The 20909-nt window shown below is 51.0% G+C and overlaps 1 protein-coding gene across 3 annotated transcripts in view; it reads right to left on the reverse strand.

Moving 5' to 3' along the window:
* The window catches only part of COL27A1 (collagen type XXVII alpha 1 chain), a 2221286-nt gene that overhangs the window by 1387465 nt on the left and 812912 nt on the right, over positions 1-20909 (reverse strand). For all 3 annotated transcript variants that reach the window (XM_085614179.1, XM_085614180.1, XM_085614178.1), the window contains exons 13-14: positions 18841-18894; positions 8025-8069 (exon numbers count right to left, since the gene is read on the reverse strand). In XM_085614179.1, the coding sequence (XP_085470305.1) occupies positions 8025-8069; positions 18841-18894 (99 nt within the window). The remainder of the gene's footprint in view (positions 1-8024; positions 8070-18840; positions 18895-20909) is intronic.

Here is a 20909-nt window from a genome sequence, read left to right on the forward strand (position 1 = left end):
GTCCGCATGGCCCCCCTCCTGGAGCCCTTGATGGCCCTGGGGACCGCCACCCCCCAGGGCTGGCTCCTGCAGTGGCCAGGGTTGCCAACCCCCGGGACACTGCTGTTTGCAATGACAGGGCGGGAGCCTCGCGGCTCCCACCCTGTCATTGCAAACTGCTTTGCTTCATTGAAGCGAGAGAAGGGAAACCTGCTCTCGCTTCAATGAAGCAAAGCAGATTGCTCTTCCACACGGGGAGCTGCATCTTAGAAGCTCCCCATGTGGAAAAGCAATGCCGGCTCCCGCAGGACGCGGGGAGCAGGCTGGGACCGTGGGGGGATTGGGGACCCCCCACGGTCCCCAATGAGAGGCCAAGCCCCCCTTCTACAAAATAAAAAGAAAAAAAAGCCGGCATCACGCTGGAGGCCCCGCCCCCTCCAACACTATGCAAACATGCCCTGTGGCGTGTTTTAAGATGAGGACTTTTTCCCCTACAATCCTGAGGGTCCCTGGGGGCTAAATAGCCCACCAGGTACCTCCAGTTAGTGCCAAAGGGCTAAGTTGCAGAGAGGTGGTCTGAGACCACGCCCCATTTTACACCTCTCTGCAACGCAGCTTTGTGGCGCTTACTGGAGGTACATGGTGGGCTAGTTGGCCCCCAGGGACCCTCCTGATTGAAGAGCAATTAATTCCCCAACTTACAACTCGCCAGGGGGCGCGTTTGCACAGTGGTGAGGGAGGGGGCAGGCCAGAGGTGACATGTGTGCAAACACGCCCTGTGGCGCGTTTTAAGTTGGGGATTTAATTCCTTTTCAATCCTGAGGGTCCCTGGGGGCCAACTAGCCCACCAGGTACCTCGCACAGGAATATTTATTTTAAAAAAGAGCCCCGGTGGTGGCGGTCCCCCGGGGCAGCGGCGGGCCGTGTGCCCCCGCAACTTAATTAATTAATTAAAGCCCCGGGTTCTACTGAGGCACAACACTTCCTGGTTTGGAGTGTTGACAGTCAATTAGCATAAAGCTCGTGCTCGGGAGGCTCCGCGGCCCTAGATATATATGTGTTTTTACTTTTGAATTTCTCATGAACTACTGAACGGATTTACACCATTTAAAAAAAAGGGTTCTTTCTGAACCAAGAACTGCCTTTTTGCCAAATTTGGTGTAATTCCGTTCAGCAGTTCAGGCTGTAGCCGTGTCTAAAGTTTCCTATGGGAAATTGCATGGGGAAAACGTGTTTTGGGACCCCCTTTTTTCTCAGCCCCGCTTGTCGAATCACCCCGAAACTTTCAGGATAGGAGCAGACCAGAGCGCCCCACGAGTTTTGAAAATTTTGCGAAGATTCGTCAACCGGCGCCAAAGTTATTGGGAATAGAATAGAATGTGAATTGGGCCAAGAGCCATTTGAGGGCTCCCACAAGATGAGAAGCAGAGGGACTCCCAGTGTGAGGGGGGATTTCAGGAGGTCCCCAACAGAGAGAGAGAGAGTGAAGAAAGATGGGATACCACGTGATCAAGAGAGTACGACCGTAGGGAACAGAGATGAGAGTTACACACCACGCAACACACCCTCACTTGGATGAGTAGCATCCTCCTTGGACTTGCGTCAACATCCAAACAAGCAAAACCTTCCCTGGAAACCGTCCTCACCCCCAATTCATTTTAATCTCCATTTTTTTCAATGAGATCTCACTGCAAAGCCACCCAATCCCACAGTCATTAGACACTCAAAAGTAGAGGGGTGTGAAGTTAGGGGAAGGTGTGTGAGTGGGAGAGTTTGGGGTGGGGAGTAATTCCGTCCGAGAATGTTGAGGAATAAAGTGAGTGAGGGTGAGAGTGTCAGGGTAGAGAGTGAGTAGGAGACTGAGTAGCAGTGGAGAGTGAGTGAGAGAGAGTGGCTAGAGACAGAGTGAGTGCTGGGCAGAGAGTGGGTGGAAGGCTGAATAGCAGTGGAGAGTGAGTGAGAGCGCAATGTCTTGATAGAGAGGTGAGATAAGAGTATTGGGCAGAGAGTGAATTGGAGACTGAGCAATGGAGAGTGAGTCTTAAGCAGTGAGAGAGAAGGGCATGAAGGAAGTGAGTGAGAAAATAGTTGCGGCACAGACTAAGGGAGAAGGAAGAAGTGGAAGAGAGTAAGAATTTATAGTGGAAATAAAGAGAGTTGGGCTACAGTGAGTGGGAGAAACAGCAGCCTTGGAGAGTCAGCAAAGAGCTGATTGTCAGCGGACGCCCTTTGGCGGGGGCCACAGGACAGGCAGGGAATACTGGGCTCCAAGCGTGGTTATTGGGGTTGTTGCTTCTGGTGTTCTGGGGTCCGTCCTACTATGGCTATGCAAACTCAGCCAAGTAGACCTGTTACCGCACTTGAATCTCAGAGCAGTGAGGGCGAGAGTCAAGAGTTTCTCAGGGTCTTAACGTGGGGGAGGGGGGTGGAGAGATCATCCGTCATTAAGAAGGCAAAATAACATATTTCCAGCCCCAAGCTTATTTTTTGTTTAAAGAATACTCTTTAATTTCAAAACAAATCTAAACATTACAAGGTCCAATAGTACTGTGACTACAGGATTGTAATCTCAGCTTCGATCTTCAGTATAGCGCTACTCTACACCCCCTTCCTATAGACGCTCTCTCTGCTATAGGAGATATCCAATACCTGCTGTCACAGTATACTGCCATACAGACATTGATTAGGCACGGTGAACAGCCATTACAACGCGGTTTTTACCACGCGCAGCTTTTACATCGCATGTGTTACAACGCATGCGATGTTACAACACAATGCCATTACACCGCAAGTCTTTACATCGACTTGCGCTAGATGGCGTGCTAACATTACAAATAGTGTAGTTTACTATCCCAACACCTTCCCTACTGTTAAGTGGACTGGAGTTGGAATAGTAAATTACACTTTTCTAATGTTAGCACGCCATTTAGCGCAAGTCGATGTACAGACTTGCGTTGTAATGGCATAGCGTTGTAACATCGCATGCGTTGTAACGCATGCGATGTAACTGCGCGCGTTGTAATGACACGCGTTGTAATGTCATACATCCATTAGGCACAGATGCAGATTACTTCAAATACTCCACTGATCAAAGGCACAACTTTAACATCTTTTTACCTCTCGCCTTTACTCAGCAAAAAGTCTAGGTCCATGCAGCAAACGTGTCTGTGCGTTCTAGTCTCTCATTCTGGGTGCAGGTTAAGCTCCACTTGTACCTGCTTCTTGGCGTTACAGTTCTAGGGCTGCAGCTGGTTTCAGTCTGCATAACCAACCTCACAGCGGCAGCTTCACTTTTCCAGGGGCCTCAGCTGAGACCTCCTGTTGAAACAGGGACTGCTGAGTGAAGTCTGCGTGACAGGCCTGCTAGCAGCACTTACTCACCTTTGGGAGTGGCAGCCTGCTCAGCCAGCTGCAGTCATGTGTTCAGGTACAGCAGTTGCTGAGTCTGGGACGAGTCATCTGTGATGGTGTGTCCTCTGAAGTCATGGTAGCCTCCGAGTTAATTAGTGTTTTTCTAGGTCTCGGCTAGACAGCATTTGCACTGTCTCTTCAAGACATGTTGTAAATACTTTCAGGGCTTCTACCCACCCATAGGCTTCCCGTTTGCTGGCTCCATCGTCTCTCTCCTATTCTTTCTCCTCATTTGTTCATGGCATGCATTTGTCATGCCTCTTCCTGTGTTTAGCCCTCCCAGAGAGCTGGGGCTAAAGTACTATATCAATCCACTGGTCACCATTTTAGCATCTGTTTTAGGAACTACTTTTTTCTTTGTTGAAAAGCAATTCACACAGTTAGTCTCGTTTTCACTTGCTCGGTCCTTCCGTTTCTGTAAACAGACCTCTAAATCTTGTTCTTATCTCATCACATTTGATAAGCATTAAAGACCGAGATCGAATGTCAGATGCTGCTTTCAGAGGGCGCCTGTTCCGTGTCCCCACCCCCTCTCTAATAGCTGCTTCTTTGTTTCACGTGGTACACAAGGTCAGTGATGACAGCTGTTGACGCAGAGCATCTGTGGACCCTGCGTATGCCTTCCTTCCTCCCTTAATACTGGCCTTGTTGGTAACATTATGCGCGTGACCAGTACCCCATTCAATAAACCTATTTGTTTAGTCCAACTACAAATACTATAAGGTCCCTAATTGCCAATCATTTAAATATGGCCAATAGCCTGCGCATCACCTCAGTGATCCTTTGATTCATTTGGTCATCATGCACGTCACTAATAATTTTGTCCATTCCTAGTGGATGGGCGGGTTCCTGGTGCCTTTTTGCTTCCCTCCTCTTTGATTTAAAAGTGTTAGCAGTCCTTGGTGTTCATTTGTCATGTCATCCCTTCCGGCCTCCTCATGTAGTCTGCGCTAATTAGTTAAGTGTGAATCAATCGTATAGGAGCTGTGTCGCTGCAGGTCCGCATTGGCTTTGCTACAAGAGTCCTTGCTATCATTGTTTTGGGCCGCCGCCATCAAGAAGCTGTGCCGCTACGTGCCCATCCTTACTTTGCCACAAGAATCATTGCTATCGCTATCATGGGCCGCTGCAGCTGAAGAGCTGCGCCGCTGAGTGCCCACGCTTCCACGCCCGTCCCAGGATTATCGTGAGTGAACGCTGCGGAACGCCACCGCCCAAGAACTGTGGCCGCTGTGGGTCCGCCTGCCATCCCGCACCTTCCCTGAGGAGCTGTGCACCGCTTTATATCCTAAGTACCTTGTAAATTGTGCACCACCGGGTCGCATAGATCCCGGCCCGAACCAAGTTCGTTCCACCCGCACGCACAAGTGCTTTCATCGCTCTTGAGACGAATCTGTAATTACGTGCATTGTGGTTCTTTGAGCATTTCTCAGTTTCATGTTTAATCTATATAAAGATAACTATTTTTTATAACTGCTTGTGGTGTCTATTTTGTAGCGTCTCTCCTGCGTTATTGTGTATGGTTCTAAATGCTTCCCACACTGCCTCTGAGATAGGCCTGTCTGCTCGTGCTACGTTACCAAAGGGTTGAGCAGAGGTTATCAAAGGGTGTAGCCCCCTTACTCTGACTTAGGATGAAGGGTCACTATTCGACATCGGTGCCAGCTACTGGCGACTAGAGAATCCCATTTCTAACCATAAGGGAGACGACAGAGGAGAAGGAAAGTGAGGAGAAAGGAAGAAAGGAGGTAATCAAACAAGGGTGAGACAAGTAAGAAAGGAGATGAGACGCAAAGACAAGATGAAGATGTGAAAGAGAAAGGGCGGAAGACGAGGATGAGGACAGAGTAAAGGAAGAAGGGTAGATGGTGATAGAAAAAGATGATTAGTGGGAAGAGGAGGAAAGAGTAAAGAGAAAGAAAATGAGAGAAGGGCAGTGGAGAGCAAGAACAAGAGAAACAAAATCAACATATGGAGGAAGGAGATAAAGAAGAGCGTGGAAAAAGAAGCGAGAGTGTAGAAGTGGATAGGGAGGAAAGTGAAAGCGCAGAAGATGGTGCGAGGTGAGGGGGGAGGGAAGAAAGAAGAGAGCCATAGAACAAGGAACGAAAGACCTTTGAGTGGCTCACACTTCTTCATAAAGCACTTTGCTTGCACTGGGACCCATGACACCCTAGCCACACCACTGGACCATGCCCCTTAGCGCCTTGGATCAGGACCACCAAGGGAAGGCACCGGACAGCGCAGGCATCCCTCAGCCATCCACATACCTGGAGCCCATTGCCCGCTTCAAGCGTCTCCTGGCTGGTCTCCCACCCTTCTGGGGGTCCCAAACTGTGGGATTAAACATCAGAGAAGTCTGTGCAACCACCAGTGATGGTGGCCAAGTGGCATGCTTGTGTTACTGCACCTCTCTGCTTGGCCTTCAACACCATCGACCATGATGTTCAGTCCTACCTAGTACTCAACAGCCACAGAGTTGAAGGGATGACCATGCCTTCGTCAAACAGCTTCTTGGACCCTTTCACTCAAATCCACTGACAGCAACAGTCGAGCCCCTAGTGTCCAGACCTGGATGGACACTTTGACAGCCACATGAGTCTACGGGTCAGTGTCCTTGAGTCTCCACTGGCTATTGCCATGGCACCATCTTTATATCAACCTGTGAGAGGGGCATCCTATGGGAAGGGCACCAGCTTCACATTAACCTACAGAAGAAGCACTGTGCCCATGCCAACCTACGGGAGGGTCACTGTCTTCACCCAAACTATGGGTGGGGCACTGTCCTCACCCAAACTATGCATGGGGCACTGTCCTCACCCAAACTATGGTTGGGGCACTGTCTTCACCCAAACTATGGGTGGGGCACTGTCTTCACCCAAACTACGGGTGGGGCACTGTCTTTACCCAAACTATGGGTGGGGCTCTGTCTTCACCCAAACTATGGGTGGGGCACTGTCTTCATCTCAACCTGTGGGAGGGACACCATTTTCACCCAAACTTTGGGGGGGAACCATCTTCACCCAATGTACTGGAGGGGCACCATCTTCACCCCAACCTACTGGAGTGGCACCATCTTCACATTCACCTACAAGAGAAGCACCGTGTTCATGCCAACGTATGGGCATGTTATGGGGACCAATATGAACTGGAGGGATGTCTCACATCTGGAACTGGATGGGCCAGTGTTGACGCTGCCCAATGACTCAAAGCCCAAAAGTCTACTCATGTGCCAGTGCACCCTCCCTTTGACAGGGTGGACACTGTGGGTCCATCAGCCGTGCTCATGCACCGAGTGACACATATGTGGGTGTGAGGCGACATTGATCTCAGCCTGAGCTCCACAACCAGATGCAGACGTATCTTTTACCATCTTCGCCTGCCACATGTGGTCGTACCAATGCTACAGCTATTCAATACAATCGGCCTGATGACGGAACGCCCCTCCAGCAGAGCACGCTCCCACCACTGACACCCGCCATTGCTCCCCACCACTTCTCTCTTCCACAATATCCACCAGCCCCCCACAGACACTCGCCCTTTGTCCAATCTCCGCCCCCGCTCCCACTGCTGCCCTCTTCCACAACTTCCCTCCCTCCACTACCCACCCCATGCCCCAGGCTTCCCTCCCACCACTGACACCACCATAGATTCCCTGCCCCCTCACTGCCCTCCCCACCACTCCCTCCCAGCTACCCTCCCACTGACACCCCTTGTAGCTCCCTCTCACCACTGCCCTCCCCCACAGCTTCCCTCCACCATTCCCACATAGACACTCATTCATCGTCTCATCTTGGCACCCCCACACCTTCCCTCCACCCACTGCTCTCTTCCACAGGTTCCCTCCAACCCCTGGCTTTACACTCCCTTCAACACTCCCCACCCCTTCTTCCCAGCGTATCGCTGTAAACACTGCACATGGTAACATGGCGGGAGAGATGGCTATTCGCAGAGGGCGGTCATGAGTGACAGACACTTAGAGCACTGCACATGGGAACATGGCAGCAGACATGGCCATCCGCAGAGGGCCGTCATGTGTGACAGACACTTAGAGCACTGCACATGGTAACATGGCGGCAGAGACGGCAGAGGGCGGTCATGCATTACAGACACTTAGAGCACTGCACATGGGAACATGGCGGCAGAGATGGCAGAGGGCGGTCATGTGTGACAGACACTTGGAGCACTGCACATGGGAACATGGTGGAAGGCACGGTCGTTAGCAGGGCGTGGTCACGTGTCAGAAGGCCTCTAGCATTGGCACAGATTGGCTCGTGTGCAGCACTGCAGTGTATCATGGCAGAAGAGGCCATTGGCAGCGCGTGGTCACGTATACAACACTGCAGTGTAACGTGGTGTGAGAGGCCATTGGTAGCGCATGGTCACGTGTACAGCACTGCAGTGTAACGTGGTGTGAGAGGCCACTGACTGAGTGCAGTCACGTGCAGAGCACTGCAATGTTACATGGCGGGGGAGAAGGCCATTGGCAAAGAAAAACCACGGCTATTCCCAAAGTTAACAGCTCCGTGTCAGGTGGGTTGAGATTGGGGTGGAGAGACGAGCCGGGCGCCCACCCTTCGGGTGATGAAGTGAGGTGATGTGCAGTGCAGTGCAGTGCAGTGCTCCGTACTTACGATGAGTCCAGGAACTCCACTCGGACCAGGGGCGCCCAGTTCTCCCTAAAAGGAAAGAAAGAAACAACATTGCAGATAAAAGTGACTGGAAAGTGGCAGCCTGTCCAACGGGTCTCAGAGCCCGCCCTCACCGCCCGGAGCTCCTAATGAAAGCGCTGCACACAAGGCCCCTTGTTCGAAGCGCTGCGCCTCTGGGAGGTATGAAGGGGCCAGTGTGCGGCGAGGGTGGCAGAGGGAGGGAAAGGGCAACTCGGGGGGAACCAATAGACAGAGAAGCAGAGGAGCTGTACGCCAGGGGCAGGCAGGTCAAGCGCAGTGTTTGTGGGGCAGAAGGGGTGTGAGGGGCGGGGGTGATGGGGCATGCACAGAAGAGACGTTAGAAAGACTGGCCATGGGCAGGTAGAGGTTCAACAACATCTGAGGGCGAGAGGGCAGACCAGACCACCCCCATAACAGAACCCCCCCTTTTCATTTGAAGTCAGAGGAGTACACTTGGAAACATTGGAGTAAGTCCGAGGCTTCAGACACCGGACCCCGGGTATCCTTGCGGACCTCCCAGGCTTCCCTCAAAGAACCTCGCCCATGGATGGGTCTGTGCCAACACCCGGGGACTCTGCCCGAGTCACACTGAGGCTCTGCAGGGTTCATGTGTCCTGCCTGAGTCTCACTGAGGCTCCGCAGGGTTCCTAGGGGCATATGTATCAAAGGATTTTGTATTCGCAAACGCTGAGAATCGCAAAAAAACTGCGTTTGCGAAAACAAAATCGCAAAAGGAGATGTATGAGGCATTTCAGCCTCGCAATCTTAAGGAATCGCTAAATTTGCGATTTCTTAAGTTTGCGTAAGCATTTAAGAAAACGCAAATTGCGATTTCTTAAATGCAATGTAACACGCACCCAAGTTGTGCGATTTCTCCTTAAGAAATCGCAAATTAACACCGACTTCAAGTTGGTGGTAAGTTGCGATTTCTTTGAAATATGCACTTTTTTGCATATTTCAAAGTGCCATGTGGTGCACATACATGCCCTTAGGGCATGTATGTGCGCCATATGTGCACACATGCCGATTTCAGGGGTGCATCAGGGTGTCATCATGACACCCTTGCACCTTTGAAAATATTCTCAATTTGCGATTAGCAAATAGCGATTCGCAAATTGAGAAGGACTTCCCATTCATTGCTATGGGCCTCCTGGCCCATAGGAATGAATGGGAAGGTATTCCTTAATTGCGATTTCACAATTTGCTAATCGCAATTAAGGAATTTTAAGAAATCGTAAAATTTGTGCGATTTTTTAAATACATCCCGTTTTGCAATTTTCAAATAGCGATTCTCAAAAATCGCTATTTGAGAATCGCAAATGGAGATGATGATACATATGCCCCCTAGTGCCCTACCTGAGTCACACGCAGGCTCTGCAGGATCTGTAGTATCCTGCCTGAGTCATACTGAGGCACTGCAGGGTTCCTGTGTCCGTGAGTCACATTGAGGTGCTGGTCCTCCGGCTCTGCAGGCTTCTTATCACCCTGAGTCTCACCGAGGGCGGCACAGCTGCCCCCGGAGCTCTGCAGGGTCCATAGTGTCCTGCCTGAGTCACACTGAGGCTCTGCAGGGTTCCTAGTGTCCTGCCTGAGTCATACTGAGGCTCTGCAGGGTTCCTGAGTCCTGCCTGAGTCACACTGAGGCACTGCTGCCCTGAGGCTATGCAGGGTTCCTAGTGCCCTGCCTGAGTCACACTGAGGCTCTGCAGGGTTTCGTGTGTCCTGTCTGAGTCTCACTGAGGCTCTGCAGGGTTCCTGTGTCCTGCCTGAGTCACAGTGAGGCACTGCTGCCCTGAGGCTATGCAGGGTTCCTGTGTCCTGCCTGAGTCACACTGAGGCTCTGCAGGGTTCCTGTGTCCTGCATGAGTCATACTGAGGCTCTGCAGGGTCCATAGTGTCCTGCCTTGGTCACACTGAGGCTCCACAGGGTTCCTAGTGGCCTGCCTGAGTCACATTGAGGCTCTGCAGGGTTCCTGTGTCCTACCTGAGTCACACTGAGGCTCTGCAGGGTCAGTAGTATCCTGCCTGAGTCATACTGAGGCTCTGCAGGGTTCCTGTATCCTGCCTGAGTCACACTGAGGCTCTCCAGGGTTCCAGTGGCTTCCTCCACTGCGAGATTCGGTCAGCAGCAGGAGGGCAGCCCAGTGTCTGTGCTGGTGGCATCCATTTTGTGATGCCAGGCTCTAGGAGATTTCTACCGTTTAGTACAGTGAGTACATGTCATTCCCTCTAGAAGGGTGGGATCATACTCCCACACCAGTTACTGGTGTGGGGGTATGATTCCAAGTTGTTTGACACCAAACACAACATGTTTTGATGCAGTCATTCCAAAGTTAGCATTTACCGCGAGGTTATAATGCACTTAAGAGTATATAGTTTAACCGCATCCACAAACAGCAGCAGAGAATAGACTCTGCCAGCTGCAGAGGGGTCCTGCTCAGGCAGAAGCACCCCCTCACATAGTAAACCAAGCACCCTGCCCTCAGGATGGTTAGGGCCTGCAAAAAGGGTGACTGATAGGTTTATATGTGTGTGTATGGTGAGATATAGGAACCTATACCTCAGTGAGGAGTGCGAACACTATCTCACACAGGCTGCAGTAGCAGGCCTGTGGTGTCAGATTGAGAATGCTTCCCAGGGGTGGCATAATACATGCTGCAGCCCCTGGTAGGCCTGTGAAGTACCAATACCCTAGGTACCTAAGGTACCATATACTAGGGGCTCATAAGGTACCACAGTATCCAATCACTAGTGCATCTAATATGCACATCAATCATTTAGGGGAGTAAGCAGGTAGGCTGGGGTCCTGGATAGCAGGATCCCAGCCAGACTAGTCAAAAACCATTCAAACACCAGGAAAAAAGTGGGGGCAACCATATAGTCAGATTCCACCTTCCTACACTGCCTAAGTCACACTGAGGCTCTGCAGGGTTCATGTGTCCTTCCTGAGTCTCACTGAGGCTCTGCAGGGTCCGTAGTGTCCTGCCTGAGTCACACTGAGGCTGTGCTGGCCCTGGATCCCGCAGTGTTCCTGTGTCCTGCCTGAGTCACACTGAGGCTCTGACACAACAGAGCAGCCATTCCCAGCCATGTGACACAGCAGAACATCCCATGCACCAACAAAGCTGACCACTCTGTGTCATGCAACATAACGCAATAGCCGATACTGCAACAGAGCAGAGCACAGTGTGGCATGCGAAACAGCAGAACACCCCATACTGCAACAGAGCAGACCACTCCCTGCCATGTGACACAGCAAAACATTCATGGTGCAACAGAGCAGACCACTCCCAGTCATGTGACACAGCAGAACATTCCATGCCGCAACAGAGCAGACCACTCCCAGTCATGTGACACAGGAGAACATTCCATGCTGCAACAGAGCAGACCACTCCCTGGCATGTGACACAGCCGAACATTCATGGTGCAACAGAGCAGACCACTCCCAGTCATGTGACACAGCAGAACATTCATGGTGCAACAGAGCAGACCACTCCCAGTCATGTGACACAGCAGAACATTCCATGCTACAACAGAGCAGACCACTCCCAGTCATGTGACACAGCAGAACATTCATGGTGCAACAGAGCAGACCACTCCCAGTCATGTGACACAGCAGAACATTCCATGCTACAACAGAGCAGACCACTCCCAGTCATGTGACACAGCAGAACATTCATGGTGCAACAGAGCAGACCACTCCCAGTCATGTGACACAGCCGAACATTCCATGCCGCAACAGAGCAGCCCAATACCTGCCATGTGACACAGCAGAACATTCCATGCTGCAACAGAGCAGACCACACCCAGTCATGTGACACGGCAGAACATTCCATGCTGCAACAGAGCAGACCACTCCCAGTCATGTGACACAGCAGAACATTCCATGCTGTAACAGAGAAGACCACTCCCAGTCATGTGACGCAGCGGAACATTCCATGCTGCAACAGGGCAGCCCACTCCCTGCTGTGTGACACAGCAGAACATCCCATGCTGCAACAGAGCAGCCCACTCCCTGCCATGTGACGCAGCAGAACATTCCATTCTGCAACAGAGCAGACTCCCAGCCATGTGATGCAGCAAAAAATCCCATGCTGCAACAGAGCAGACCACTCCCAGCCATGTGACACAGCTGAACATCCCATGCTGCAACAGAGCAGACCACTCCCAGCCATGTGACACAGCAGAACACCCCATGCAGCAACAAAGCTGACCACTCCCAGACATGTGACCCAGCAGAATATCCCATACTGCAACAGAACAGATCACCCAGTGGCTTGCTACGAGAGCGGAACATCCTATGCTGGAACAGAGCAGCCAATTCCCAGCCATGTGACACAGCAGAACATTCCATGCTGCAACGGGGCAGACCACTCTCAGCCATGTTACACAGCAGAACTTTCCATGCTACAACAGAGCAGACCACTCCCAGTCATGTGACACAGCAGAACATTCATGGTGCAACAGAGCAGACCACTCCCAGTCATGTGACACAGCCGACCATTCCATGCCGCAACAGAGCAGCCCAATACCTGCCATGTGACACAGCAGAACATTCCATGCTGCAACAGAGCAGACCACACCCAGTCATGTGACACAGCAGAACATTCCATGCTGCAACAGAGCAGACCACTCCCAGTCATGTGACACAGCAGAACATTCCATGCTGTAACAGAGAAGACCACTCCCAGTCATGTGACGCAGCGGAACATTCCATGCTGCAACAGAGCAGCCCACTCCCTGCTGTGTGACACAGCAGAACATCCCATGCTGCAACAGAGCAGCCAACTCCCTGCCATGTGACGCAGCAGAACATTCCATTCTGCAACAGAGCAGACTCCCAGCCATGTGACGCAGCAAAAAATCCCATGCTGCAACAGAGCAGACCACTCCCAGCCATGTGACACAGCTGAACATCCCATGCTGCAACAGAGCAGACCACTCCCAGCCATGTGACACAGCAGAACACCCCATGCAGCAACAAAGCTGACCACTCCCAGCCACGTGACCCAGCAGAATATCCCATACTGCAACAGAACAGATCACCCAATGGCTTGCTACGAGAGCGGAACATCCTATGCTGGAACAGAGCAGCTAATTCCCAGCCATGTGACACAGCAGAACATTCCATGCTGCAACAGGGCAGACCACTCCCAGCCATGTGACACAGCAGAACATTCCATGCTGCAACAGGGCAGACCACTCTCAGCCATGTTACACAGCAGAACTTTCCATGCTGCAACAGAGCAGACCACTCCCAGCCATGTGACACAGCAGAACATTCCATGCTGCAACAGGGCAGACCACTCTCAGCCATGTTACACAGCAGAACTTTCCATGCTGCAACAAAGCAGACCACTCTCAGCCATTGAATCAGCTGAACATCCCATGCTGCAACAGAGCAGCCAACTCCCTGCCATGTGACGCAGCAGAACATTCCGTTCTGCAACAGAGCAGACTCCCAGCCATGTGACGTAGCAGAAAATCCCATGCTGCAACACAGCACCCACTCCCAGCCATGTGACACAGCTGAACATAGCAAAAACCAAAGGAAATGATGGACGGAGTGTTGAACATTGCAAGCACTCACCCCCAGTCAACAGATCTGGGTTTAATCCATCACCGTTCTTTAGCCCACTCTGCCACCCCAGTTCAGACATGGCCATATGCAAATCAGTCTTGACCCTGTGCCTCATGGGAACAGTCCAGCCCGAACTGCCAAGCCATGTCTTCCCTGGACCGGAAACAAGCTTCCTAGGACCGGTTTCTGGCATTTCAGCCGTCTTCAGCCAGGCTTGCTTGAATCCAGTGACAAAGTGAGCAAGGGACTCACGTCTGAGCATACCCTGCCAACTTATGGCGAACAAAGCAAAACCAAAGGAAATGATGGACGGAGTGTTGAACATTGCAAGCACTCACCCCCAGTCAACAGATCTGGGTTTAATCCATCACCGTTCTTTAGCCCACTCTGCCACCCCAGTTCAGACATGGCCATATGCAAATCAGTCTGACCCTGTGCCTCATTGGAACAGTCCAGCCCGAACTGCCAAGCCATGTCTTCCCTGGACTGGAAACAAGCTTCCTAGGACCGGTTTCTGGCATTTCAGCCGTCTTCAGCCAGGCTTGCTTGAATCCAGTGACAAAGTGAGCAAGGGACTCACGTCTGAGCATACCCTGCCAACTTATGGCGAACAAAGCAAAAACCAAAGGAAATGATGGACGGAGTGTTGAACATTGCAAGCACTCACCCCCAGTCAACAGATCTGGGTTTAATCCATCACCGTTCTTTAGCCCACTCTGCCACCCCAGTTCAGACATGGCCATATGCAAATCAGTCTAACCCTGTGCCTCATGGGAACAGTCCAGCCCGAACTGCCAAGCCATGTCTTCCCTGGACCGGAAACAAGCTTCCTAGGACCGGTTTCTGGCATTTCAGCCATCTTCAGCCAGGCTTGCTTGAATCCAGTGACAAAGTGAGCAAGGGACTCACGTCTGAGCATACCCTGCCAACTTATGGCGAACAAAGCAAAAACCAAAGGAAATGATGGACGGAGTGTTGAACATTGCAAGCACTCACCCCCAGTCAACAGATCTGGGTTTAATCCATCACCGTTCTTTAGCCCACTCTGCCACCCCAGTTCAGACATGGCCATATGCAAATGAGTCTGACCCTGTGCCTCATGGGAACAGTCCAGCCCGAATTGCCAAGCCATGTCTTCCCTGGACTGGAAACAAGCTTCCTAGGACCGGTTTCTGGCATTTCAGCCATCTTCAGCCAGGCTTGCTTGAATCCAGTGACAAAGTGAGCAAGGGACTCACGTCTGAGCATACCCTGCCAACTTATGGCGAACAAAGCAAAAACCAAAGGAAATGATGGACGGAGTGTTGAACATTGCAAGCACTCACCCCCAGTCAACAGATCTGGGTTTAATCCATCACTGTTCTTTAGCCCACTCTGCCACCCCAGTTCAGACATGGCCATATGCAAATCAGTCTGACCCTGTGCCTCATGGGAACAGTCCAGCCCGAACTGCCAAGCCATGTCTTCCCTGGACCGGAAACAAGCTTCCTAGGACCGGTTTCTGGCATTTCAGCCGTCTTCAGCCAGGCTTGCTTGAATCCAGTGACAAAGTGAGCAAGGGACTCACGTCTGAGCATACCCTGCCAACTTATGGCGAACAAAGCAAAAACCAAAGGAAATGATGGACGGAGTGTTGAACATTGCAAGCACTCACCCCCAGTCAACAGATCTGGGTTTAATCCATCACCGTTCTTTAGCCCACTCTGCCACCCCAGTTCAGACATGGCCATATGCAAATCAGTCTGACCCTGTGCCTCATGGGAACAGTCCAGCCCGAACTGCCAAGCCATGTCTTCCCTGGACCGGAAACAAGCTTCCTAGGACCGGTTTCTGGCATTTCAGCCGTCTTCAGCCAGGCTTGCTTGAATCCAGTGACAAAGTGAGCTAGGGACTCACGTCTGAGCATACCCTGCCAACTTATGGCGAACAAAGCAAAAACCAAAGGAAATGATGGACGGAGTGTTGAACATTGCAAGCACTCACCCCCAGTCAACAGATCTGGGTTTAATCCATCACCGTTCTTGAGCCCACTCTGCCACCCCAGTTCAGACATGGCCATATGCAAGTCAGTCTGACCCTGTGCCTCATGGGAACAGTCCAGCCCGAACTGCCAAGCCATGTCTTCCCTGGACCGGAAACAAGCTTCCTATGACCGGTTTCTGGCATTTCAGCCGTCTTCAGCCAGGCTTGCTTGAATCCAGTGACAAAGTGAGCAAGGGACTCACGTCTGAGCATACCCTGCCAACTTATGGCGAACAAAGCAAAAACCAAAGGAAATGATGGACGGAGTGTTGAACATTGCAGGCACTCACCCCCAGTCAACTGATCTGGGTTTAATCCATCACCGTTCTTTAGCCCACTCTGCCACCCCAGTTCAGACATGGCCATATGAAAATCAGTCTGACCCTGTGCTTCATGGGAACAGTCCAGCCCGAACTGCCAAGCCATGTTTTCCCTGAACGGTGATGGATTAAACCCAGATCTGTTGACTGGGGGTGAGTGCTTGCAATGTTCAACACTCCGTCCATCATTTCCTTTGGTTTTTGCACAGCTGAACATCCCATGCTGCAACAGAGCAGACCACTCCCAGCCATGTGAGGCAGCAGAACATTCCATGCTGCAACAGAGCAGACCACTCCCAGTCATGTGCCACAGCTGAACATCCCATGTTGCAACAGAGCAGACCACTCCCAGCCATGTGACACAGCAGAACATCCCATGCTGCAACAGAGCAGACCACTCTTTGTCATACAACATAACGCAATACCCGATACTGCAACAGAACAGAGCACTGCGTGGCATGTGAAACAGCAGAACACCCCATACTGCAACAGAGCAGACCACTCCCAGCCATGTGACACAGCAGAACATTCCATGCTGCAACAGAGCAGCCCAATCCCAGCCATGTGACACAGCAAAACATTCCATGTTGCAACAGAGCAGTCCACTCCCAACCATGTGACACAGCGGAACATCCCATGCTGCAACAGAGCAGACCACACAGTGGCTTGCTTCAAGAGCAAAACATCCTATGCTGGACCAGGGCAGACCACTCTCTTCCATGTGACACATCTGAACATCCTATGCTGGACCAGAGCAGACCACTCTCTTCCATGTGACACAGCTGAAAATCCTATGCTGGACCAGAGCAGACCACTCTCTTCCATGTGACACAGCTGAAAATCCTATGCTGGACCAGAGCAGACCACTCTCTTCCATGTGACACAGCTGAACATCCTATGCTGGACAAGAGCAGACCACTCCCTGCCATGTGACACAGCTGAACATCCTATGCTGGACAAGAGCAGACCACTCTCTTCCATGTGACACAGCTGAACATCCTATGCTGGACCAGAGCAGACCACTCTCTTCCATGTGACACAGCTGAACATCCTATGCTGGACCAGAGCAGACCACTCTCTTCCATGTGACACAGCTGTACAGCCTATGCTGGACCAGAGCAGACCACTCCCTGCCATGTGACACAGCTGAACATCCTATGCTGGACCAGGGCAGACCACTCTCTTCCATGTGACACAGCTGAACATCCTATGCTGGACCAGGGCAGACCACTCTCTTCCATGTGACACAGCTGAACATCATATGCTGGACAAGAGCAGACCACTCCCTGCCATGTGACACAGCTGAACATCCTATGCTGGACCAGGGCAGACCACTCTCTTCCATGTGACACAGCTGAACATCCTATGCTGGACCAGAGCAGACCACTCTCTTCCATGTGACACAGCTGAACATCCTATGCTGGACCAGGGCAGACCACTCTCTTCCATGTGACACAGCTGAACATCCTATGCTGGACCAGAGAAGACCACTCTCTTCTATGTAACACAGCTGAACATCCTATGCTGGACCAGAGCAGACTACTCTCTTCCATGTGACACAGCTGAACATCCTATGCTGGACCAGAGCAGACCACTCTCTTCCATGTGACACAGCTGAACATCCTATGCTGGACCAGAGCAGACCACTCTCTTCCATGTGACACAGCTGAACATCCTATGCTGGACAAGAGCAGACCACTCCCTGCCATGTGACACAGCTGAACATCCTATGCTGGATCAGGGCAGACCACTCTCTTCCATGTGACACAGCTGAACATCCTATGCTGGACCAGAGCAGACCACTCTCTTCCATGTGACACAGCTGAACATCCTATGCTGGACAAGAGCAGACCACTCCCTGCCATGTGACACAGCTGAACATCCTATGCTGGATCAGGGCAGACCACTCTCTTCCATGTGACACAGCTGAACATCCTATGCTGGACCAGAGCAGACCACTCCCTGCCATGTATTGTATTGTAATTGCATTTATATTGCACTAACTACCCCCAACGCGTCGTCGAAGTGCTCTTTCGGTGAGTAGCACGCTACTCTGGAACCCATAAAGGATTAGTGGTGAATTAGTATAGTAAAATATGAATTTGAGTGGTGGAGATGTTAGTCTGTTTTTTGGATTGAAAAGGATAGTGGAGGCATGTTTTGGAGCTCATAGCAGTAGGAAGAGGCTTGGATGAGTAAAAGGGAGGGTTAGGGGCGGAGTCAGAGGGAGGGTTTGGAAAGGCTTGTTTTGAGGGATTGGAATAGTAAAAGAGGTATAAGATAATGCAACAAGGGGTGAGTAGGTTAAAGCCTGGAAAGGGTTATTTTGGGGGTCACAGTAGTGGTCTGGGGTTTGGGGTGAATGAGAGTGGAGGTAGAGGGTATCTTGATTGAGGTATAGGGTGAGACATAGGGTAGTGCATTGGATATAATGAATTAGAGACCCATACGTACATGGAAGGTATATAGATGCATACAGGAAGGTAGTATATGTAGATTAAAGATGCATTAAATAAACTCTGGCTTTCAAGGAGGGGGCCCCTTCGGACCCACTCAGGGGCCCTCAGGCCAGGGTACTGCGCTGAGTAGGCCCCCTGGAGCTGCAAGGGCCCTTGTTACGCGTCTGCTTCAAATGATAGAAGAATAGATGGCGTCACCTGAAGTTTCATCCCCGTGAAGAAGGTCCGCTACCTTTGGCCTCTTGCGCTTCTTTGAGTTATGTCGCTCCTTGGTGACCTACACTATGGTTATAGTCTACAGTGCCTCGCTACATTGCGCATGCCCAAATACTTAACATTGTTCCTGTGTGGAGCATGACATTTGGTTATCAAAATCTATTAAAAGTGTAACTTACTGGATTTCCATCAATTCCTGGCGGTCCTCTCTCCCCGAAATCTCCTGGGAAACCCTGCAAGCAATAAAATAAAAGCCTGTAAAACATACTGTACGATCCAGCAGCAAAAGTGTAACATTTAACCGCAGTAATCACTTTTTTTCAATAAAATTACATGCAGTTAAAATCCGGCGCATGCGTGTTGGCTTCTGACTGTATGGGCCTGGTCTCTCTCTGTACAGGGTTGAGAGTGTGCCCTCTCAGTGTGACCTTTTAGTTGCACTCCCCTCTATATCTGTGATGTTGTGGTCTCTCCCAATAAGGGTGTGATGGTGTGGTCTTTCCTTTTAGGAGTGTGATTGGGGGGACGGGGGTCTTTCGTTGTAGTGGTGTGATGGCGTGACGTTTCTCTGTATTGGTCTGAAAGGGTGGTACCTAAATAGGTGTGATGGTAGGGCCTTTCCTTTTATGGTTGTGATGGTGTTGTCTCTTCTGGTTAGGCTAGGATACCTTCATAGATAATGGGGTGATATCGCCCTGTAAGGGTTTGATGGAATGGTCTCTCCTTGCATGGAGCCGATGAGGTGGGGTCTCCCGGTATGGGTGTGATGAGGTGGTCTCTACCTCCATGGGTGTACCGAGGTGGTCTCTACCTTTATGGGTGTGCCGAGGTGGTCTCTACCTCTATGGGTGTGCCGAGGTGGTCACTACCTCTATGGGTGTGCCGAGGTGGTCTCTACCTCTATAGAGGGTGTGATGTGGGCTCTTCTCTTGTATGGGGTTGATGATGTTCGTTCTCTCTCTCTCTCTCTCTCTCTCTCTCTCTCTTTTGCCTGAAGAGGTGAAATACCTGTAGAGATGTGCTGGGTGGTAAAGTCTCTATTGATGTGAGAGGGTGGTCCCTCCATGTACAGGTGTGATGGTGTGGTCTCTGCTGGTATGGGTGTGATTGGGACATCTTTCCTTGTATTGGTGCGATGGCATTGCCTCTGCATTTGTCTGATGGTGTGAAATTCCTTTTTGGGTGTGATGGCGTAGTCTCTCCCAATAAGGGTGTGATGCTGTGGTCTCTTCCAATAAGGGTGTGATGGTGTGGTCTTTCTTTTGATGGTTGTGATGGTGCAGTCTCTTCTGGTTAGGGAGTGATCCCTCCATAGGTGATAGGGTGATCACTCCCTGTAAGGTTGTGGTATCTCCCTGTAAGGTTGTGATGGCGTAGTATCTCTCTGTAAGGGTGTGATGGTGTAGTATCTCCCTGTAAGGGTGTGGTCTTTCCTTTTATGGTTGTGATGGTGTAGTCTCTTCTGGTTAGGGTGTGATCCCTCCATAGGTGATAGGGTGATCACTCCCTGTAAGGGTGTGGTATCTCCCTGTAAGGGTGTGATTGTGTGGTCTTTCCCTTTATGCTTGTGATGGTGTCGTCTCTTCTTGTTAGAATGTGATCCCTTCATAGTCAATAAGGTAATCTCTCCCTGTAAGGTTGTTATGGTGGGGTATCTCCCGGTAAGGGTGTGATGGTGTGGTTTTCCTATTAGGGGTGTGATGGTGTGGTCTCTTACAATAAGGGTGTGATGGTGTGGTCTTTCCTTTGATGGTTGTGATGGTGTGTTCTCTTCTTGTTAGGGTGTGATCCCTTCATAGGTGATAGGGTTATCACTCCCTGTAAGGGTGTGGTATCTCCCTGTAAGGTTGTGATGGTGTAGAATCTCCCTGTAAGGGTGTGGTCTTTCCTTTTATGGTTGTGATGGTGTTGTCTCTTTTTGTTAGAATGTGATCCCTCCATAGTCGATGAGGTAATCTCCCTGTAAGGTTGTTATGGTGGGGTATCTCCCGGTAAGGGTGTGATGGTGTGGCTTTGCTTTTAGGGGTGTGATGGTGTGGTCTCTCCAGGTAAGTGTGTGATGGTGTGGCCCTTCCTTTTATGTGTGTTACAGGGTGATATCGCCCTGTATGTGTGTCATGGTGTGATATCTACCTGTAAGGGTGTTCTGCTGTGGTCTCTCCCTAGAAGGGTGTGATAGGGTGTTACTCTGGATATGTGGAGGTGCAGTCAGCTGGGGGTGTTAAAGGTAGCTGGTGGCTCATTTGGG

Source organism: Triturus cristatus, chromosome 1_2 (assembly GCF_964204655.1).
Source record: "Triturus cristatus chromosome 1_2, aTriCri1.1, whole genome shotgun sequence".
NCBI classification, from domain to species: domain Eukaryota; kingdom Metazoa; phylum Chordata; class Amphibia; order Caudata; family Salamandridae; genus Triturus; species Triturus cristatus.